This window comes from Thunnus thynnus, chromosome 17 (assembly GCF_963924715.1).
Source record: "Thunnus thynnus chromosome 17, fThuThy2.1, whole genome shotgun sequence".
Lineage (NCBI taxonomy): Eukaryota > Metazoa > Chordata > Actinopteri > Scombriformes > Scombridae > Thunnus > Thunnus thynnus.
Window position 1 is genome coordinate 25,050,689 of NC_089533.1, and position 24,040 is coordinate 25,074,728.

The window sequence follows — 24,040 nt, forward strand, 5'->3', positions numbered from 1 at the left end:
TATTTACTGTATATTCTCATCTAACACGCAGCAAGAAAACTAATAAGCACATTTTTCACTACCATTTTTGAGTAACTGCAGAATGTAACCTCCCAAACTAGACTATTTTTATGAGCGTGCCACGAAACAGAGCACAGACACCCACATATATTTCCATTGTTGTTTATTGGTCAGTATTTGTCACAGGCAATAATAATCATTGTCATAATAGTGCACTTTTCCTTTTTTGTAATTATACTACAGACATTTCTCTTCGTCGTTGTTGTCGTCATCATCGTCGTCATTAATCATGTTAGCTGTTTTCTCGACCCACCCTCCCCCACACGCCTCCTTCTCCCTCCGAGTTTCAGACGTCACTAATTTCTCCAGAGGAAGAAAAAAAAAAAAACTTTTTCTACTGTGTGAGTGGAGGGTCATAAAAGTTGTGGGGTGGGGAGGGGTCACGGGTGGGGTGTGGCAGAACAGGACGGGGCGGGGATGAGGGAATCATGGGCGGGAGACAAAGTGATTATAGTCGTACAATTCTAACTGCAGTAGAAGAATGAGACATAATGATGAGGAGAAGAGTCGTATGGTGACTACAGTGCCGATAAAAGATAGTGAACGCTACATAGATACGGATGGCATACAATGGAGACAGAGACAAGCGTACAGTGTATACAAATGTATACAGCGTCTGCGTTGAAGTATACAGTGTATAAAATGTATACAAGGGGAGGGAAGGGGGGGGTTGATTATATAAGGGGGTGAGATATGTGCAGCTGGATGGAGGGATGGGCGGGGATGGAGGGCAGGAGCATGATTCAAGAAATACAAAGACAAGAAGAGGACCAGGGGGTGTAGAAAATGTGAATGGGTGGATGGGGAGGGGGAATGACAGAGGGAGGGGTGAGATTTCTTTCAATAGGAGAGTTCTGCAAGCGGGGGAGTCTCTTAGCCGCATATGGGCCGAGGGTCCCGTTGTGTCTTTGAATGGATTTTGATGCGGTTTGCTCAATGTAGAGAAAAACCTGGAGCAGCCTTTTTTTGTCTTACTTTCTTTCAATGTTCTTCCCCTTCCTATCCTTTAACTAAATTCTTTCTTTCTAAAAGTGGGTGTAAGGTGAACTTCACTCTGACCTTGTGTTTTAAAAAAGACTATGACATAAACCCTCTCGTGTCTGTGTGTATGTGTGTGTGTGTGTGTTTCTGTGTGTGTGTGTGTGTGTGTGTGTAACTTTAAACGTCCCTGACCTGTGACCTTTCAGTTGTGTGCACCTCACTGTTGGATTCTCCAAGGGGCCCTCTTTTAGCACTGGGATGGGAAAGGAAAGTAGAGCATGTGAGGAGATGTCTTGATCACGTCTACGTCTAAGGCTGCTGTGCCTTCAAAGTGTGAAACAGTCAAGAACAGTTTTCTTAGCACTCTAAAAACCATGCCAAAAACCTCACCTGATGCACTATGATGCATCTACCAGACTGAATATTCTGGAAAACCTCAGTTTGCATTTGGATTTTAATCCCTTTCCGCCTGTTTCCAGCTTTCCAAAAGACTACAAAAGTAGAGAAAATGGCCTATTAAACATCAAATGAATATTGTTTCTTTCCACTGTGTGCGAAGAGACTATTGAAAGTCAACTAGGAACATGTAATGGTTTCAATGGAGTGTTGGTTTGCATGAATGAACAAATAATGTTTCACATGGAAGGAATATGCCAAGAAAATACATTTGTGTTTGCAGCTTTGCAGGTATTTGGCCATAAACCAAAGTTCTAAAAAACTGACATTTGGACCTAATGATGGCGCCAGATGAGAAGTCAGAGGGTCACCAAAGTCATTACAATTCATCCTGAGGGGGAAATTAACATCTGTACCACATTTAAAGCCATCCAACAGAGATGTTTAAGTCAGGACCAAAGTGGTGACCATCAGACCGACATCGCCATCCCAACAACCATGTCACTAGTGTGGCTAGAAAGGACTTCTAATTTGTAAAGCCTCTGTTTGTGTGTGTGCGTGTGTGTGTGTGTGTGTGTGTGTATGTGTGTGTGTTTCGTACATACATGCACACACAGATGTATTTGAAGTAATTCTGTTACATTCCAGCAGCTTAGCATCCTGTTCTCCTTTGAGAGTGTGAATAAATAAGTCAACACCTGAATGAAAGAATAAACAAAGTTAACAGAACAAATGCCCAAAGGAATGAATGACTCAGCGCTGACAAATATCTGGAGGTCAGAACTTTTGTTCAAACCCAAGAAGTCCTCTGGATGAAGCTTATCTGTCCTTATCTGTGTGTGTGTATGTGCAGAATGTTAGTCTTCAGAGTTGTAAAATGTGAAAACATCTATAGTAGCAAACAAGTGATATATGAACAAAATGTAAATGGAACAGGGAAAAAACACAATATAAAGCTGAAAGGTATTTTTGCAGCATCAATTTTTCAGAATGTTAAAGAAAAAGGAGAGAAGTTTTTCAGTTTTTCTCAGGGAAAGCTGGTTTGCTCTGCCGTTGTCAGACATCTTGAAAGTGACATTTCCCTGTCTTCACCCACTTCCTGCTTTTCCATTCATGAAAAAAAAAAATCACACTTTCAACAAATACATGGCAAATAAATGAATAAATAAATGAATAAATAAATAAATACATAAATAAATAAATGGAACAAAATATGCTTACACTCTTGCGACAATTTCAAAAAAGTTTTTGACATTCACATGGTTAGCGCCGCCCTCTGTTTTGCTGGTGGCAAACATGAAAACATAAAAAAAACACACACACACACACAGAACAACCAGAGCAGAGTATAAAAAAGAAGGAATGGAATGTTTAAAAAAACAAAAAAAACAAAGCTGAATTTCATTCTTTATGTGTGGCTTAATTTTTCCGTTGCCTTCTCCTCCTCCAGGCTGTATGTGCAGAGTTTTTATGACAACAGACACACCCGGGTCTGTTTTCTTTCTCTCAAGCTTTCTTGTTTTCCCTCTTGTGAAAAGTACATTGTTCGTCTCCACCTACATTTCTCTGTCCTCCCTCCGTCTCTTCTCTCAGAGAGACAGAAAGGGCTGAGGCTTTTGTTGGGGCTTTGGCATCGCCCTGCGCCGTTCTCATCCAAAAATGAACACAGGAAGGGTTTTGGTTGCCTAATTGTGGGCCTAAAAAGCTCTTTTTTTCCATCATCCTCTTTATTTTAGTTCCATCATCTTCAGTTACTGTCACTTCATGGACTTTAATTCTTGTCTCAGTTAGAGGATAGATTTGGACTTTTTTCAAGTCTTTCTTAATACAATATTCACATGCCCATATATACATTGAAAGAGTTACTGGTTGGTGTAATCATGACTTCTCTCCATACTAGCTGTGAAGTGATCATTCCTTAATGGGAAGCTAGCAGTCTGAGTTAGCAATATTGAATTTTTTTTTTTTTTTTTGTCCAGGCAGTTGTGTGTAGACTTGTACCACATTTACATCATATCATTCAAACCATAATTACAGACAACAGAGTCCAAGAAAAACATTCCAGTCAGCTTCCTGGTTGTAGTTCTGGATCAGAGATATCAGGAATTTTTAACAGCTAAGATATCTCCCACTTGGTAAAAAGAGCTACAGAGAGTCAACAACCTGCTATCAACATGTCAGCAAAGCCACCCTTGCATAAAATCTATTATTAACACTAATGTTAATACAATGGATTCAGCTGAATTAAAAGCACACAGTTTGTTTATCTTGTGAACAAACTGCTCCAAACATAAAACAGAAGCTAACTTAGCCTACTTAAATAATACCTAAATGCTCCTGTTAAAATAGTGGAGGGTTTCCCCGTTTTTTACCATCCTGCCAACATTACCTGAATGCTGCATCATTCGGCTCAGTCATGTCATATGGGATAGATGCTAGAGATTTTTAAGACTTACAAAAAATACTGTGAATTAACAATGTAGCACTATATTCATTGAGTTTGGGACAAATTACCTTGAGTGATGAACTTTGGCTTATGGTGGGCATCCCTATTTGTTTGGTTTTCAGGAACTTAGTATTAAGTACATAGTATTAAGTGCTAAAAAAATGAGTTTCCCAGTCATAATTATGACACGGATATTGATGTGAATGCTATTTACATGTAAGAGGCTTGTAATTATAATAACTCCAAAAATGTGGCTGTATTAGCAACACTCACGACTCAGCAAGGAAACAACATGCCAGGAAACACTGAGGGAATTTTGTACAAAAAACAAGACTGTATAGACTGTAATGTAACATTAGAAGCTCCCCAGAAGTGAAGCCAAAACATCTTGATCGCCCCCTGGTGGCGGGCTGCAGTATATGTCATAAGTCCCGCCCCCTCCATGTTAACGGATGGGACATGAGCCAAACTAAAATCAAAGTACACATCAAATACATTTTTCCCAAAGACCATTTAAGCCAATTTAGGTAGTTTTTTATCATACTGATGTATGTTCAAGTGCAAGTCTCATTTTAAAACGAGAACCTTTAAAAGGATCTTCAAGATTCCCTCCAGACATTTTAAGATGTATATAAAATATTATGCTTTAAATAATAATTTGTGTTTGTTCTGTTTTTTCCACCAAAAAGGTCAACTATCTTGTTAAAATACTTCAAATTACATCTCTTGCCTCTCCCTCATTAAAAATTCAAGAATCTATAAATATGCAAATATTTTTCATTTCAGAAGTTTGACTGCTGGACACAAGATGTCTCCTACTTCACTGTAAAGTCCATTCTTAGTGTTTGTGCACTGGAGGCTTCAAGTTTCCACATCACACTTGTGTAAGTTGAATATTGGACCAGGATTGGCTCCAAACTGGTTGTCATGTCACAAATCTTGCTCATAGGCCCGTCCCTTAAAATTGGATTTTTAATGAGCTCAGAGAAACTTTCCACTTTCAGCAGATGAATGTGAAAACAGCCTTCTAGTGTCAAACTCTACACATACATCATTCTGCACAGTGAAGCACAAACATCTAACTGTAGGAACAAGAAGAGAAAGATGTTTTTGATATTGCATATTTTTTTAAATATGCAACTGATGGCTAGATATATGGTATTGTACTAAAAGAATGAAAAAAGCTGAGTATCTGTCTTATTACAGCCTCATGCACACTGCTTCTGCATGTTGAGATATCCGAAGTTATGCTAAGCAATGATTGGACAACTGTTGTCTGAGGGAAGGGTTTAACAAATGTTATGTTAACTCAAACTGGTGAAGCTTCATATTAGCTTCAGTTGAATATTAGAATGCATTTTTTGCACAGAAAAAGACTGTGAATTTTGTCCCCTATCCCTCAAAATGAAGTCGCTCTAGAAAGCTTCACAGCCAGTAAGTACAAGAGAAAAACTACAGCTAACAATGACTCTTTCAATGTACACATGGCATATTAATGTTGTATTAAAAAAAAGTCTAGGAAAAAAAAACCTTTAACAAAAACTGACTTTCATTGTCATCTCTAAGTTAGCTTCAGAGAATTTGTCTACTTGTTCTTCCTTTGTCCTTCCTGTGGCTATCTATCCTGTTTTGTCTCTATCTATTCATCTCCCTCTCTTCCTGTGGGAGTTCTCACTTATGAGAGATTCTTCCTGTGGTGTGCCTAGTGTCCTGAAATGGGGCTAAATCTAACTAGCTATCCACTTTTTCTCCTCCGTTAAAGGCAATACGGTATCATAGCTTTATCAGTGTAATTCAGAAATAACTGTGGGACTTAATGCTTCTCATACACTCACAGAAAAGTTGCATCTGTCTGTCTTATTTTGATATACACCTAGCTGTAGGGCTACATTACGTAGACCACGTCTGATCCATTCTCTGTCATCTCTTTGTGTGTTTTCCTCTCTGACTCTTTGACTGTTAAAGTAGGACACTAAGTTTACTGATTATTTATAGATAATATCCGCTTTAACGATCAAGCCTAATCAAGACTCCCTCAGTAATTCTCCTTCCTCTCTTTATAAGACATCCTTATTTTGTTGCTTTGCTTGAGAATACACATTTTCCTTCAATTAGAATGTGGGTAGAGGAGAGCAGAGCAGGCTTCCTGTCATGTGACTCATCAGGTTTGGTCAGGTGACGTTGAGGATACTTGATGATGCAGGTTGGCTGGTCAGGAGTTGACCAGACAGTGGAGATGATGAATGAAAATGTCTTGAGGTGCTCTGTCATTGGCCTGTATCTTCCTGTGCCATTTTGACTGACTGATGGGAGGTTTCCTGTTGGGTGTGAACCATGTGTTGCATCTGATTGGTCGGTGGGAAGATCGTGTGCTTTCTTGATTCGGAGTGGGTGAACTATGCGTTTCCCTGGCTGTGAGCTTTTCCTGTATTTCTCTGGTAAGGTGGGACTTTTTGGACATCCTGTCCTCTGACTCGTCCCTCCGGGGTGAAGCTGCCCTTGAAGGCTGACTAGAGATCAGCTCAACCTGCCTCCGTCACCCCTACAAATATACATTTCTGCTAAAACCAGCCATTTGTAGGGAATTTTCCATCATATCCTCAGATCAGCTTCAAGGAAAACCTTCCCCCTCCTCCATTCCATTGCTAGGGAATGATGGTAGGAAGCAAGGCAGGAAGGAAGGAAACAGGTAAGGAAAGATTATGGGAAGGATAGAGGGAAGGAAGAGAGCGGCCGGGCAGATGACCCTCGCCTCTCTCCCACAACATTCTTTTCAAGGATGAGACTGCGTCCCGTTGGACGACGAGAGGAGTCTGGTCTTGTCTTTCCCCGAGCCCCGCCTCTGTAAGACGGTCCCGCTGCTGCTCCCGCTCCCGCTCCCCCCATCTGCCACACGGTCCTTCTCTCCCCGCTCCCGTTCTGATCCGCTTTCGGAACGCCGGGAATTCTGACGCGAAGGAGTGCTGGGCTGGCGGGAAAGCTGACCATTCTTCTCATCTGAGGGGCAAGAGGTAACATCAGGGAGAGAAGTGAAACAAACACTTAACCTACTGGTAGATGTAGTGAGTGTAAATGGGTTAATGTGACAAACTATTACTTGTATGGGTGTTCTCCTCACCAGCCAGTGCCTGCACAGAAGGCTGATCGTGAGTACTTAGGAGCTGAGCCTGAATGGTTTCCACCACTCTCTTGAATCTGCGACTGGGACCTGAGAGGAGAGACAATCAACTCATTTTAGGTTGTTTTTACTGAGAGAGCATTAGTAAAATGCAAATAGTGCAAAATTGTGATTTGTAATTTTAAGTGCCAAAAAAAAAGCATATAAATTCAAAATATAGACTAAAACTGAAACAAGCCTGAATTTGAACACAATTCAAGAGTCCATACTTTTAGTCTCATGTTCTATACACTCACCAAGAACTTTATTAGGAACACCTGTGCAATCTAATGCAATCCAATACAACAGCTCTGCCATAAATTCTATTCTTATGGAGTTTAAATACATTTTCAGTTTCTGTTGACATTATCAGAAAGGTGATGATTCTGCTTTAGCCAATGCGGAAGTGAATTACATCTGCATTCTCTCTAAAGGCCAGCAGGGGGTGACTCAACTGGCTCCAAAAAGAGGTCCAATTGTATGGAAGTTTTTAAGAAAATAACCCTACTTCTCACTTGATTTATTACCTCAGAAAACAGGTTCCTAATGAGTCTTCTTCAATACAGCATGATGTTCATTTTGTAAATTATGGTCCCATTTAAAGCAAAATAGATGATAAAACAGGGTATGCATAAGGACGTGCCTACCTTGTGATTGACAAGTTGCTACCACGGTGACAACATTGGTTAGGTATCGTAACCATGGTGTAACCCCTTATTCAGAGTATAGGTGAAGCCGTATTTCACTGTGTGTTTTCAGTTCATGAAAGTTAATTGTAATATTTTGGTCACTAATAAAGTCTTCAGAGTTTGGTCATACTACAGACCCTCTAAGGAGTTGGATGTTCAGTTTTTCCAGCAAGTAAATTTTGTTTTAAAGGTTTTAAGCTTATTTTTTGCTAGCGAAAATTAGCATTAGCGTTATCACAGTCAACCATAAACAGCAAACGCACCATGCTAACCAAGCTAGCAGCTAGCATTAGGGTCTGCTCCATCCTCTCGTCCAAATATGGTCACTTCTCATCACTTTTGGTTCCAAATATCCAAGATGGCAACGGTCAAAATGCCGAAGTCGAGGCTTCAAAACAGGAGTCCACAAACCAATAGATGATGTCACGGTGGCTGCGTCCATTATTTTTTTACAGTCTATGGGTGGACACCACTATACCACCACCACACACTATGATCTCAATAATAAACATAAAGTAAAATTATCACCTTTCTGACAATGTAAACAAAAACTGAAAATGTATAAGCTTTGTGAAAGTAGAATTTATGGCAGAGCTGGTGTATCGGATTGCATTACATCCATTTACTTGTATCTGATTACAGCTAGGTTATGAATGTCCTCATCTCCAGCTTTGTGTCTCTCTCTGTCTCTGTATCTCTCTCTAAACACGTCCTCCTCGTACCTGTTATTAGAGTGAAGGTGACGCTGTAGATGCCCATCTCTCTTCTTCCTTCCCTCTCTGCTCGTTCCCTCTCACGCTCTCTCTCTCCCTCAGAGAAAGCAATGTCCACCTACAGGAGAAAAAGAAGCACGCATTCCTGAGTTAATGACTGACAATGTTGAATTAATAAGGTTTACTCACAAACAGAGATCAAAGATTGTTCGAGATACATGCATTCTTAAGATGAACTTTTACCTTACAGCCTGTGATTACAGCATCTATTCTGATGGCCTGAGTTTTGTTCAGTTTTGTTTGTGCAAAAATAAAGCAACAGATCCTGGGTTGAATCTGTTGGGTTTTTGATACTATGTGGAAATGTTAGATTTCTACAGCGTTGGTTCAAGGTTACATAAAGAATTTTGTAAAATAGATTCAATGAATAGCTCTCAGGTTGTTCTATGTAACTGCATTCAAAAGAGAACAGTATGTAAAAAAGCATGCATGTTGGAATGGAATTTCTCTTGCCCTAAAACAAATCATCAACAAATCAAATAATTTGCACATTTGACTACATGGTTGTATTGTTGACGTATTATATGTACAAACATACAATACATCAAACATACATCCTTAAAAAGGAACCTAAAGTGACCGCAAACTGCACTTTGAACCACGCATTATGCTTAAATTTTCCCTAAAGCTGCTCAAAAGAACATTGTATGCCATTATCAGATGTAAATTCTGTATCTCCTTCTTTTAACACCTCATTATATAATGCTTACATTGAAACATTCAAACTCTTCACGAGGAGCACTGACATGCTGACTAGAATTTAATGTAATGTTCAGTGAGTTTGAAACTTGCATGGCCAGCCATTATGCATTTTTTATAGATGTAGCCAGTGTTGGGGTCAGTTAGAGCTGAAGAAATTAAAAATGAAATAATACTTGGAACTTGACAGGCTTCTGGAAGACAGAGGGGCCGCCGGAGGACTTGTACTCTGCCCGGAAACTGTTCTGAGACACCACACTGTGGCTGAGGGATGGGATCTGGAGAGGCAAAAGAAGAGAGTGAAACTCAGCGAAAAAGATGAAATCTTAAATCTGTGCCTTTAATGACACAAGTGGTGTTATATAGTAATGCTGGAAGTTGTCAAGACTTATTTGAGCTCGATTGTACTCACGGACAGAAAGGCATGGACGATGTCAGCCTTGATAGAGCTGAGTGGCTTGTCTCTAATCAAAACAAAGATCTGCTCCTCTTTCTCCAGGTTGATGAAGTTACCGAACCAGGACCTCTTAGCCAGTCTGCAAATACACAAGTATTTCATATGAGACTGTGTAGTAACGTTCACACATTTCACAAGTAAATTTTAAAAAATGATCTAGTATACAAAATAAATCCAAGATAGTTTCAACACATATTTTAAGCATTTCGTTTGGCTAAAAAGGTTCTGCTGTTTCTGTTAGAGAGTGAATGAAGCAGCAGAGTAACAGTGAGAAGTATCAGGATATGAATAAAAGCGTGAATAATCATCTCTCGCTCACGTTGTGATACAACAGACCTGAGTTTTGCAATATTTCTTAGTTTGAAAAAACATGTACGTGTCAGTGATTTAATATGTTGATTGAAAGGTATAGCCTGATCAAATATAACATTGAGATTTCTTAAATTAAACCGAACAGCTGGGGAAAGGGACCCAATACTCTGAGCAACCTAGGGAGCTATACTGTCTCAAGCTGTGGTAAGAACCTCCATCTTGACTGTATTAAGCTGTAAAAAGTTGTTGGACATCCAGTCAGAATGGCAGTCAGACAGTTGTGCAACACAGACATTTTGTCGTTATTTATCAAGTTATCAGGCGACATAGAATATCATATATCATGACAGTGATAGGATATATCTCTAAATTTGCTAATAAAATAATCTAGGGGAAGTATAAAGAAAATATAATAGGACCCAAGACAGAACCTTGAGGCACACCACAGGATAGAGTAGCAGTTTCAGACATGTAAGGACCAAACAACACAGAAAAACTCCTATCTGAGAGGTAGGAAGAAAATCAGTCCAAGGTGCTCCCTGAGACACCCACTGCCTAAGCCTTTCAGTCATTATTCTGTGATCCACAGTGTCAAAAGCTGCACTAGGATCCAGCAGCACCAAAACGGAGCACTCACCCATATTAGAAAACGTTATCTCAATGGAGACTCTGAGAAGAGCAGTTACTGACAGAAACCTGATTGGAACTTATCTAAAAGCAGTGAACTGTTTGGCGACAACTTAAAAATCTAATAATGGTGGTGAGATTAGTGTTGTTCTGAGGATTGAAAAATATGACCAGAGTTTGTACTGTATACAGGTTTTGTTATAAATACAATGTGAGTAAATGGGCCTCCAAAGATTTTTAAGATAGAAAATGACAAAATAAACCTTGGAGTGAGATTATTTTTGTCAACTGAGATATAAAATTGATAAAATGAATTGTTTTCTGCAGGTGTTTGTTGTGGTTGTGCTGAAGGAATTTATTATTGTGCTTCTATAAAGTTGGAGGACCTGCGAAAGTCAGACTAAAAAAAGAATAGTCAAAACCAAAGCAACAAAGTGCAGAGATATCTTGACTTTTAGTCTCTAGAATGGGTAAAACTCCAGAAAAACTGGATCCTACATTTTCCATACTGCAACTTGATAACATCTTTCATTTGCGTGATTGTTACCTGTGTCATTCATACCAACATGGGCTCATTAATATGAGAGGATGTTAGGATGTTATTGGATGCTACCTCTGCTATAAATTGAGAATATGTTGATACTAAGAATTCGTAGAACACTATGTCTAGTCTACAGCACTGCTCAAGTTAAAGTCATGAAGATAGAGAAAGACAAACTGAGACATGCATGTTCTTACTCTGGACTTGACTCTGGAGTCAAACTGGACATGTCCTCCGATGTGGGGACTAAAAAAAGAAAGACAGACAGAGAGAGGAAGAAAAAGTGAGAAGGGCAGTGAATCTTGATGACAGGCCTTAATTCAATTGCCCTAATTGCAGATTATCACAGAATCAGACATTACTCAACACAGCCGCAGGCTGCAGGCTGGGACACGTGCTAGTTTCTTGGTAATAATAGATTCTATCTTGGATGCAAATGCAGAGTAGAAGAACTCTGATTGTAGAGCATTAAATTCACAGTGATGGAGAAAACTGTTGCTTTATCTCACAGCTGGAACATATTTTTAGCATGTAATATTATCTCAACCAATCAGAGGAGAGGAATCACACCAATTCCAGTCATCATTAACTTTGTGTTTGTGTCGCTATATTCACCTTGCAGTTTGCGCCGATGGAAGCGCGGCGAGCCCAGCAGGTTGTTTTTGAACGAGTTGAGCCTTGTTCTCCAGTGGGCAGAGCTTGAGGCAGCCAGACCGCCACTGCCGCCCGGGCTGGAGGGCGGGGTCAGTGACAGTGAGGCCCCGCCGGCTCCGTCCGCTCTGGAAGAAGAAGACGAGGAGGAAGAGGAGGGAGGGGTGGTGGAGGAAGGGTGTTGGATTTGGTGCACAGGCGTGCCCAGCGGGGTGGGCAGCGGTGAGCCCTGCGGCGTGACCTGCGACACAGGAGGAGGGGTGGCAGAGGAGTTAGAGGACGAGTGGATGTTCTTGGACTTGAAGACAGATGGTGAGGGGAAGTTGAAAAAGCGTGGAATGGGGGAGAGGAGTGGGGAGGGGGACGGGGAAGGGGAGCGTGGAGTCTGGAGAGGGAGGGACTTCATGGAGTGGAGCTGGGGTCGGTCTGTGGGGCCCTTTGAGGGCAGGGTCTGGGTTTTTGGGTCAGGCGCCGGGCGGGTAGGCCGAGGGGTGGTGCTACTCGCTGGTTTGGGGTCTTTGGAGGATGAAGCGGAGGTGGATGTGACTTCTGATTGGCTGAAAGTGAAGACCGGGCTCTGATGGGCAGACAGAGAGAGATGGGGAGAAGACCGAGGGAGGCATGAACAGATGAGAGAGAAAGCAATGGTCATGAAATATGATTCATGGAAACGATTCTTCAACAGGTCTGGAGTAGATGCACCAAACAGAAGATGGATTTGATGATCTCTGCTCTTTAGCACAGTATATTAATATATCAGCATGTGCACACAGATGTTTGTATGAGGCAGGATGGTGTGTCTATGAAATGGGAATGTGCATGGCTGAGAGAGTGACAGTATGATGGAAAGGCATGACCGGCAACAACAGTCTGAGCAAGAGTTATCAGAGAGAAAAACTCAAAGCACAGGAAATTTGGTTTTGTGTTTTTGATGGCCAAAACTGATATTTATATATTGAAGCTGCTGATAATAAATATATTCTTTACTATGATGTATATATGCTGTATGTTCAAAAGGAAAAGCCTGGAGAGACAGGCATGGCAACAAGATAACATGTTCCCTATGATTATTAGAATTTGTAGTGGGAAGAGAGCATTGTACAGTTAATGTAAAAATATTATTCACCCTGTTACTCACTACAAAATGTAATAGTTGATATGGTTTTAGTCAACAGATGCTAAAAATGAATGAACAGGGCAAAATGTGCACATTAACACTGCTTTCTCTGCCAATCCCCCATGTTTGTGAGTGTAATCATTATGTAATGTAAAGCGCAGAACAGGACATTTTAATAACGGGGCCAGGTTCGTTGTGTCATAGGGGGATTAAAATGGGTCAGATTATTCTAGACAAAGCATGTATCACATGTTGTCAGCTGTGTAACTTCAAGATCTTACAAAAACATAAGAATGGCTGAATTAAGTGTAGACGTATAGGTTTTTTGGAGCCCAAAAATGTACTCTGTGTCTCAAAAGAGCAGGACAAATCATATTTATCATGATGCAACTAGCTCAGAGGTAACAAGTAGTTCTGCATCATCAATGTTACAAACATACCCAGATCTCTCACAGCTTCACTGCTGTTATATACATAATGTGAAGTACAGAATAGAGTAGAGTGAAGTTCTTACCCTGGGACTGCTGAGAGGACTAGAGGACAGACCTGTGGACGCTCCGCTGACTGAACGAGACCTTTTGAAGGCAGCAGACAGCAACAATCAATAAGACTCATCAAGCTGAATGGAAGCTTTATGTATAACAATAAAAATAGATTCTGTAGTTTATTTCTGTACTTATTCCCAAAATGTCATGCTTAACCTTATATGTACTTGTAATTGTGATATTAACTTGGCTACTGCCCACAATTTGAATCAATAAAAATTGTCATGATATGTCAGTGCTGGTTCGTACCTCTGGCTGTGTGCATTAGTGTCCAGGGCCCTGCGAGGTGGGGTGGGAGACCCCTGTTCTGTGACACTGAGGACCTCCAGGCTCTTCCTCTCTGGGCGACAACGGCCGTGACGTGTCAACATAGGGGAGTCCACGCGCTTCCTGGGTGGGTCTTGGAGGACGAAAATAAACATTTTAAAAGGTAAAAACACAGTTCAAAGGACTAATGTAAGATTTGCTTTCATTATAAAGCTTTTTGTTCTGTTGTTGGTTAGATCCGGTAAACGGTAAAAGGCCCAAACGCACTAAAGCGATAATTGATGCACATCATTTGATGCTCCTATGAGCATCACATTTGAAATGCCAACACCACAGAACCAACACAGATTTGTCCTTTTGTTCTTTTTATCAACTGCTGCATTAGTTGGTTGCAATGAATGAATGAAAAGGAGAAATACAGAGGAGGAAAAATAAAGTAAGAGTGTCTGTTGTCACAGTAAATCATCTGTTGAGTGTTTGATGGTTATTTATTTGTGCTGTAGAATGTAACTGCTGTGAAATAATCAGAATATAATGTTTTATTTCTCTCATTCAGAGGCTTTGTTCGCACTACCGCTCGCTCTCCTTGCTCGACGACTGCTGTGCTGTCTCTCTCTCTCTCTCTCGCTTGCCGGTGCTCAGCTGGCTTGCACTATCTCTTTCTTTTTCAGCTGCAGAGAAAACAGCTTTGGTCGCTGGGTCCTCATTTGACACCGAAATCGAAACAAGGTCAGAGTTGGTGCATCAAGGCAGTTTGATGTGCTTCATAACACTTTTGGTGCATGTTCGGCCATTTAAAACAATAGTTGTACTTCAAAACATACACGTCAGATTCTTTCAGTGCACTTGGAGCAACTGTTCACCTATGTCATTTCTGGGTGGCAGGTCCTCATCCTCACAGCTGGGGTATCGCTCTTTTCTGTCCAACAGGAGGTAGTAGATCATCTTTTCCTGGTTCTCCCTGCAGTAAGAGATGCAGTAAGACACAAAAACCGAAGCTTACAAGGAGAAAGAGAAGAGACAGAGATACTTAGTGTTGGCTGGAAGAACTGGAGAAAAAACCACACCACAACTGTAGCACAATTTAAACTCGCTCTAATTGATTATTTGTTCACTTGGGGGTCAGAGCAACAAATTGTAAACACAACACTGACATATTATCACCTTGACATGGCTGAAACATTAGCAAACAGTTGCCTGTTTACACATCCATCAGATAAGGAGCAACAACAGCGTTCATTTGGAGTTGTGCAATCTCAGAACCCATCTGCTATCAGTTGAAAACAATTTAGCCTCTGGAGGCAACGGCCAATGTTTCAGGGCTTCCGGTGTATCTGCTAGCTACACCAGATATTCGGGCCAAGACTTCCTGTGCTGGTCATTGTTTACAGTCCGAGTAGCAATTATCTGTTAATAGAGATCAGGAGTTGTATTTCACGCCACCTGAAGAATTAAGTCCAATATTCTCTCTGTCTCCTTTTAGCTCAGTTTTGGTCTCCACCACCTCCTAAGGGAAGTATCTGACTCTTTAAGTCAAGTGAAGTTTATTTATATAGCACATTTCATAACTGTTAACTGTTAACCAGCTAGTTTACAATATTGTCTGCTGTTTGGTGCTGGGCAGGTAGTGTAGAGTGGGCTTATCAGAGCTTTTGCACTGAAAACAGCTTCCTGCTGTGGCTGGTAAAGGGCTTGACGAGAGTGGTGAAACTCAGTCAGACAGTAGATTTGCAGTAAAACCAAAACAATGAGCTGAAAGATGCTAAAATGCTCCGTGGAGCAGAGGGGAACTACAGAACTAGGTGATGATTCACTGTTGGTTCATCACTGCAAGCGACACCTTTCACATTACACATTGTCATTTTGATCTATTATCAATACAAAAAAATGATTAATGCAGCTTTAATATAAATGCTTCATGTTTGTTGGCTTGTCCTGTTTAACAGGGCCGCACTGTTACATTATGGGTAGAGAGAAACCACATCAATTTGGCAGAGAGATGGGACACAAGTGATGAGTGGAGAAAGAGAGAGAGAGATAAAAGAGGCATTGTTGATTTTGTGCTCTTGTTCCTGCCATGTCAGGCAGATTAATGATGAAAGTAATTGACTGTCCACAATGAGACAAAAAAGACTATGAGAGAAAGAGAGAGAAATTACCCACACACAATTATGTAATTGGGGTTTTTTCAGCATACATACAAGCAGAGCTGTATTTGCAAATTGTCTTATGTTTATGTTTTGAATTCTTTCATTTGTCTGTTCATATTTTGTATTCATTCAAAAATTAAACAGATCTATAAATCTGCTGATCAATGATTATATTCGTTCTGCCATACATTACAGCATATTTGCTTTAATTTCAACATTGCACATTGATGTATTGCCATCTATTAAAAGTGGAAATGTTGTATGGGTTTTATTTACTCACTCCTCACTTGTAAGGTCCTGTGTGAGTTTGACCCGGTCTCTGAAGCACCCTAAAGAGTACATGCTTTCCAGGACGTCAGGGTCTAGCTCAGTTAAGGATAGGATCCTCTTCACACACACCCGGCGAGGGGGCGGCTGCTCTGGGCAAGGCTCATTACGACCACCCCTGGTAGGAAAACATCAATGTAGTTAGCATACAAGAAACATCTCAAAGTTTACAGTGCTAATAGACAATGAGACATTACACAAGTTTAATGTCCAGGGAGGGATAATTTTTCACAGTCTGATATTATGGTATGGTAAAAAATTCAGTCAAAAGAAGGTCATTGGTTGTCAACATATCAGGCTGATTTTGGCAGTAGTGCGGTACCTTACACTGCTTCCTTACAAAGTTGATGATGACACCATTTTAATGTCTTTGATTAACAAAAATGAAAAAATGACCATTTCCAAATTACAACCTATGAGCACTGTCAGTATAGTACTGGAGGATGCGCCATGGTAACTATTTTGGACTAAAACACACAACAAACCAAAGTGGTGATTTCACAGAGTAATGCTCCACTTTTTTTGTCTCTGTACTTTCACTTTTTTGCAAGAAGTGGCAGACTGAAAAGGTAAAATCCAAAGTGGCTCACAGCATTCACCTTACATTGTTAGTCTAACTCATAACATATTGTATGCACAGTATAGTATGAGGTTTGTTGAGTGTTAGAATATTGACTAACCCACAATGCAGAGAGGCTGGAAAAGTGAGTGTGACATTGGAAAATAATGCATAAGGGCTTTTCACACTGTGATCATGTGTATGATAGATACACTTCAGTACCAATATTAACAATAAATACCCTCATGAGAATTAGAACTTGTAATAATTAATTTAATGACATTTAATGACCACAGTATGAAAGTGCAAATCTGCAACCAATCAGGCCACTTTGGTCAGTTAGTTATGCTTTAAATCTCTTTTGGAAAAACATATATACTACATCAAACAAGATGATTCAGTCAAATGAAGCAGTCATCACACACATAAACACACTATTTAAAACAATCACAGGTATTATTAAAAATATAAGTAAATATAAATAATGGTAATTATAATAAAAAATATAACTAAAACTTTAAGTCTCTTGAGTGTCTCTAACTTCTGTTTTGCAGTTCATGCCAGTACTAAAGGTGTGTCATGGTTACACTTTTACTGTGTCATGGTTGTTTACTTTGAACTCAAAATTAACAAATATAGAAATGACAGGAAGTAGAGAATTTGCTTTGAAACTGTTATCACTTTGTTGATATCAGTGTAGGTAGCTGTAGCATTTTGAAGTAATTATTGGGTGGAGAAAGGAAAATGCAGAAGCCAGAGAGATGAAAGGGGGAAAAAGTTAGAAAAATGAATGTACTTACTGGTACCAGTTGTGTTTCTGTATTGCTTCTAGCTGTAATCAACAAAAATAGAAGACTATTAAAGCACTGATCAAAACGTGTCTTCTCATTTTTACTACTGATTTAACCCTTTTGAGAAATAAATCTGCTGTCCAATTGGGTTCTGTGTAAAAAAGAAAAGTCCTGACTCAAACCAGAAATTTTCCTCATGGAAGACTAAAGCCAGCATTGCACTTAGACTCATAATTCTAAATTTAGCTCCTGTCTCAGTGTTTTCCTATTCTCTATGAATGATGCACCATGTTTTTGTTTGAGACAATATTACAGTTTTAAAGTCCAAAGCAGTCCTACATCTCCACTACATCTACTCTGCTTCACAACATTATAAACTCTCTAAAACTTCCCTCTCTGCATTAGGACTGCATACAGTAGCAGCCATTGCATCAATACTGCACAGTATCTCTCGGGGGGTGGGGTAATGGAGCAGCTGCGGTTCTGCGGGCATGTAAAACGTACAAAGTGGGCCTGCTGTGTACGCTGTATTTGTACATCTGCAGAGAGGAAACTAGTGAGCAGCCTCACAGTGAGAGCTTTGCAGGAGACACTACAACATTCCAGTTTCCATAACTGAAATGAATGTCATGAAAAGGGGTAAAGTGTATATATAAAGGGGTAAACAATGTATTTCTGTACTGGACTGAAATCTGTCTTCTTGCGTGGTAGGTGGTTTCCATGGAGGCAACTAGCAGACAGACAGGGACAGAGAGAGACAGTCTGACCTGGTTTCAGGCTCCATTAATCAACAGCTCATCAGACGAACCCACAGCTTTGATTAAATCTGCTCTGTTGTAGCCGAATGACTAACTGACCAGACTTTCTCTTCATCTCCGTCTTTATTTTACGGCACATTGCAAACCACACTATCACACTTTCCTCTGTCTCTCTGCCTCGTAGCCATGGACTCATTTCCACCCCACACGCCTGCTTTATCCTAGCTTCAATTCATGATCCGAGTGCAGTGGAATTTCCTCTAACTGTCCATTCATTCACTCACTCATTTATTCATTCACTGTCCTCGAACTCTCTCTCAACTGTCAATTTCTTTCCAAGCCTTGCTTTCAGGAGGGACAGCTGGCATTTAGGTGAAAAGGAAGAGAGGTCCTCATCTCTTTCACCCTCAGTGCCTCCATCCTTCTTTCCAGCCACTGATGAGGCCACTTGTTCATCCGTTCACACTGTACATACATACATATACTGCATATGGTTTCCTACATCTTGGATTCCACCAGTCTTTTCTCCTAATCAACTGCTAACTTGTGTTTGAAGGCAGAGATGTAAACTGACAGCTGACTCCTCTCCTGCCTTTAAGTAATACCTTCAACCCATCCCTCTGATCTGCTCTTTCTGCCTTCCTCATTTATCCTCCTCCCTCTGTAAGGTCTTGCGTCAGGGTGAATTTCTGTCACATCTTGAAGCAAAGCCTGGGGCTGGGTCTTTTCTGTTCTTTCTTCCCTGCCTCCTAAATGCCTGGTTCATGCTTCATGCACTGTGGTTCAGTGTGAACGGCAACAATTGACCATTTGCTAAAGCCAACTTACTTACTGTTGCTAAACCTTTCCATTCATGCAGTTTACAATGATAATGGTGGCAGATTTACCAACAAAATTCTTAGTTATTTAGAAGCAAAGGGTCTTTCGTTTCAAACAGAGGTGGATAAAAGCAGTGTTCTCATTTCTAAGCGGCAAAGGTTGATTCCACCGGCTAAAATGACAACTGTCACTGAGATTTTATCAGCTGTAGCTAATTACAGCTAACATTAGCTCCATGAGTTGGTTGAAAACGCTGTCTCTAGCTGACTTTTTAATGTTTCCAGCTGACTTGTTTTAAAAGAATAAACCTGTAAAAGGGTCCATGGCTATGATATTTTACTAACAGACAGAAGCTAAAGCTGTATGTTCTGGGCAAAAAGTCATTCTCACCAGTTCATGATCTATGTAGAAGACATGGAAATAAAGAAACACTATTGCTCATGTATTGTGGTGTAGGGCTAGTCAAAAATGTAAGATCAGACCTAATTCAGTCTAACATAAACCTGTCTGACTGCTTAGCATAATTATTTTAGCATACTTCTACTTTTAAAAGTTATATTTCTACTTTTAATGCTACAAGCGAAAAGGCTTGTAATGCTACGTAATGTAATGCTATCATGGGAAAACATTGGTTGGGATTGCTGGGGTGTAAACTTCCTGAGATCTAATAGAGAGCAGTAGCTCCTAACATGCAGAACTGGCGCTGCAAAAGGCAATGGAAATACTATTTGGCCTTGGAAATAACGCCCGGTTACTACTGTACTGTAGTTTAGCCAGACATGCCAGCAATTGAAGCTTACATTAGAGCTTAAGAACACACTATTTATCCTTGCACTCTTGCTTCTGTGTGTTTGGTTTTGGAAAGGCTGAAAAAAGACACCACCCTCCAAACTTTTTATAGCTCTCTTTATATGTTAGTGCCTCTCTTGCTACATCCCCATGCACACTGATTTGGCATGTGGACAAATCGAAAGCTTGACAGGTCTGCCAGTTGCTAAGCTATGATTGGACAATCACTGTTGGTGGGAGGGGAGCTTAGAACAGTTAGTTATGTTCATCATAGCCACCATTGTAGATGCTGACTGTGCTTCAGGGTCCTCTGTGAGATGTGCACTGAAAGAAATAAACCTTCAATTATGTTTGAGTAGATTTTTTTCACTTGCTTAGTCAAGTAATGCTGAAACAATACAGTCAACATAAGCAGACATTTGATTTTTTTGATCACAGACTCAAAAAGCCATATCTCGTCAGTGCACTGCAATGTATTGACACTACTGCAGTTGTAGAAATGTGTATGTCATCAGCTTCTACGATGGAGTTCTACTATTGGTGTCCAATGATGGTGCAAAAACATACATCCACAAACAACTCTTGCTCTACAGTAGGTTTTGGTTGGGTAACGTTTAAATTTTCAGGTTTCAAATTAAAAATATACTATAACTGGCCAGGTAATCACAGGAAAAAGCTGTAACACCTAAAAAATGATGGACCCAGAAATTCAAAGCCATCATTAGCTATTGTTTTTAAGGTGACTTTTTTCCTCTCCCACCATAATTCCCACGGTCCCTCCCTCCTCACCGTGAGTCTCTTGTCAGGGTTGACTTCTATCATTCCTTTGAGCAATGCTTGGCAGTCAGGAGGTATAAAGTGTGGCATGTGGAATACCCCGCTCTTCACTTTCTCGAGAAGCTGCCGCAGGTTGTCATGGTCAAAGGGCAAGGCACCCTGGGAAGATGGAAAAAAATAGAAAACTATTTTTAAAAAACAGAGGTAAAGAGATAAAACAGAGTTGGTTGGCATAAGAGGATCAAAAAGAGACTCAAAGAGTTGAAAGAGTGCAGGTAGTTTTGTCATTTTATCACTCATTTATGCAAACAGAACTATGTAACCCCCTCCAGTGAATGTAGTTAAAGGTACCCTGTGGTGTTTACTTGTAAACAACCAAACAATTTAGTGTTTTTCATCAAAACACAATGCATGTTTCCTTAAGGCCTGACAAATATGTTTTTGATTTTTTAAATTTTTTTCATGTTTGCTAGCTAGCAGTTACACTGTTCCCGGCCTTTTGAGGGCAGATTGCTACATTTTTTTATGTTTTCTGGCATGCTACCACCCCCAACTGTCCATTAATGGAAAAACGTGAAACAGTCAGCAGTCATGTATCATGTCATCCATGTCGAGTGCAGTAGAGCACGAAATACAAACAAAACAGTAACCCACTCATCACAACATTGCTCCATGGCACCATTAGTGGTCAAAAACTTCACAGATTTAAGATTTAATGCTGATAAGTTGACGGACTAACTTGAGAGAATACTGTGTACGAGGTTCAAAGTGAATAATGCTCTACGTGAAATTAATAATGTACATCAAAGGGCAGGGAGGAAAGACAAGTGGCTAAATACTGAAAGAAAAAAGAAATAAAAGAGAAAAGAATAAAAGGAAGGATGAAGTTTAGAGGAGATCAGTGAGAAGCAGAAAGGATCTTCTTACCACAAGAAGAGCAAAGAGGATGACTCCACAACTCCAAACATCTGCCCTGCGACCATCATACTTCTCTCCCTGAAACACAATGACACGGTAGCATCAGACATGCACAAACACACACACACACATACACACACACTGAGAGGCAAGCAACTTACCCTTATGACCTCTGGGCAAGCATAATGTGGGGATCTAAAAAGAAAAGAGAATTATTAAAAGATTCAACCAGATACAAACAAACATACACAGAGATAAAGGAGGCACTGAGTTAATGTGTGTGAGTGCTGACTCATGGAAAAAAATACTCCTGCCTGAGTGTATAAAAGCTGAGAACACCTGCTCTTTTCCATGGAATAGATTGAATAGGTGAATCCAGGTGAAAGCTACAATCCCTTACTAATTTTATCTGCTAAATCCACGTCCCGCCTGACGGGCAGATGGTTTAAAAAAATGCTTTTAATGAAAACAGCCATTTGTTATGAAAACAGCCATTATGTAAAAAGAAGCACAATAGAGCTTTGAGAGGATGTTCCTGGTGGTTTTGTATGTATCACTAAAGGTTAAGTCCTCAAGTCTTTTAAATACTAAAATCACAAATCACTAGATAGATGCATGACTAACATTTTAGGAAGTTACATATCATCTTTATAGAGTCTTTACAATACAGTTCAATTAAAAGGTAATAAGATAATTAAAGATAATCTCTAAACAGTTACCTGACCAAAGGGCATTAATAAAGAGTTGCATATACACAAAAACAATTTTAGCCCATAAGAACATGCTACGTTAAGCTATTGAACCCTGTACTCACCCACAACTGGTTTCCAACAGGCTATCCCCGACTTGTAAAGAAGCCATGCCAAAGTCTGCTATCCTGATGTTATTCTTCTCATCCAGGAGAAGATTCTCTGGCTTCAGGTCTCTGTGACTGAACATACACACACATATTCTAAATCAAAGTCTTTTTTCTAGACCATAAACAGCAGCTAAAGCTTGGTAGACATAGCATATAAACAGAGTGAATGGGAGAACTTCTGTTAATTAAAGCATAGTGATGTTGAATAGAAAACAGCTGTGTGTGTGTGTGTGTGTGAGTGTGTGTGGTCTGTCATAGGCTACATTTGGGGACAAATCCAATACCTTACAAAAAAGAAAGGATTGCAGAAAAGACAAAAACATGAATACAAATTTGCGTAGCAGAACTTTGTTTTTTCTTCTTCATCGCCCCATTAATCATCTCATGACCCCCCACCCCACCTCCTTTATCTTATGATAAATGAAGCCACTGGACTAAACATGCTAACTAAGTGAATAAAATGCTACATACGCATTGATACATTAGTATTAAAAGTCTACAACTTTTACTTTTGATACATGAAGTACAATTTGCTGGTAATACTTCTACTTCAGTAGGATTTTGAATACATTTCCTTATAATGCAGTATTTTTACATAGTTGTTTTGGTACTTTTACTTAAAGATACTCTGCTTTGACTAATCATTTCTGTCTAATATGGTTTTTCCACAACAAAGTTCAGTGACCTCTTTAAAAATCCATTAAAATGACATCTAATCCTCCACCCTCATTGAAAAATCCAATTCTATGAATATGTAAATATTTTTCATTTCAGAAGTTTAACTTTTGAACACAAGAAGTCTCCTACTTCACTGTAAAGTCCATTCAGTGTTTGTGTATCGGAGGCTTCAGGTTTCCACATCACACTTGTGTAAGTTTCATACTGGATTACAGTTGGCTCAAAACTAGTCACGCTAAAATCACACCTTAAACTCAGATTTAAAGGTGAGCACAGAGTAACTTTACACTCTCACCAGATGGATGTTACAACAGTCTTTGAGTGTCAAACTCTGCACATACTGTACATCATTCTGCACAGTGAGGCTAAAACATTCAACTGAAGGAAGAAGAAAAAAAAAAGGAGACTTTAAGGAGCTGAATACTTCCACCACTGATTAAACCTGCTTCAAAGTCTTTGAGTGGTTCACTAAGCTCTTTGCTACTCAGTATGCAGAACATTGGTATCCACCAATGTGATAATTCAACCAAACTAACAGAAAAGCCAAGAAAAGAAATTAATCGAAATCAACATATACAAGTAGAGAATGATTTCAAGATATAAAAGTTTCCTATAGCTTCTCACAGACCATATAGAGTGATTGTGGCAGAAGTCGAGGGCGGAGATAATTTGTCTGAAGAACTTCCGGGCCTCTTTGGGAGTCAGCCGGCCCTTCTTCACCAGGTAGTCGAATAACTCTCCACCAGACACATGCTCTAACACCAGGTACCTGAGAGACAGAAGGCAAGAGAGATCAGAATAATGAAAACAGGTGAAGACACGGAAGGATCCTCGGGAACTGAAATGTGTTTAAAAATAACGGCCATCAAAATCCATGCACAATAGTCACAGATACTT

At 40.0% G+C, this 24,040-nt stretch overlaps 1 protein-coding gene across 3 annotated transcripts in view; it reads right to left on the reverse strand.

Annotated features, from left to right (window-relative positions):
* Positions 1-146: 146 nt before the first annotated feature.
* The window catches only part of LOC137167931 (serine/threonine-protein kinase BRSK2-like), a 28,485-nt gene continuing 4,591 nt past the window's right edge, over positions 147-24,040 (reverse strand). Inside the window, exons 4-21 of one of the 3 annotated variants that reach the window (XR_010924207.1) lie at positions 23,772-23,912; positions 22,421-22,537; positions 21,768-21,801; positions 21,616-21,684; positions 20,701-20,847; positions 17,555-17,586; positions 16,149-16,313; positions 14,582-14,679; positions 13,701-13,851; positions 13,421-13,481; positions 11,754-12,366; positions 11,336-11,384; positions 9,614-9,737; positions 9,378-9,479; positions 8,452-8,560; positions 6,981-7,091; positions 1,432-6,880; positions 147-1,294 (exon numbers count right to left, since the gene is read on the reverse strand). Coding sequence is in view for 2 of the 3 variants with exons in the window: in XM_067570288.1 (XP_067426389.1) it covers positions 6,657-6,880; positions 6,981-7,091; positions 8,452-8,560; positions 9,378-9,479; positions 9,614-9,737; positions 11,336-11,384; positions 11,754-12,366; positions 13,421-13,481; positions 13,701-13,851; positions 14,582-14,679; positions 16,149-16,313; positions 17,555-17,586; positions 20,701-20,847; positions 21,616-21,684; positions 21,768-21,801; positions 22,421-22,537; positions 23,772-23,912 (2,347 nt within the window). In the remaining variant the exon portion in view is untranslated. Of the gene's footprint in view, positions 6,881-6,980; positions 7,092-8,451; positions 8,561-9,377; positions 9,480-9,613; positions 9,738-11,335; positions 11,385-11,753; positions 12,367-13,420; positions 13,482-13,700; positions 13,852-14,581; positions 14,680-16,148; positions 16,314-17,554; positions 17,587-20,700; positions 20,848-21,615; positions 21,685-21,767; positions 21,802-22,420; positions 22,538-23,771; positions 23,913-24,040 lie in introns of all 3 variants that reach the window. The other 2 variants (XM_067570289.1, XM_067570288.1) reach the window with 2 other exon arrangements.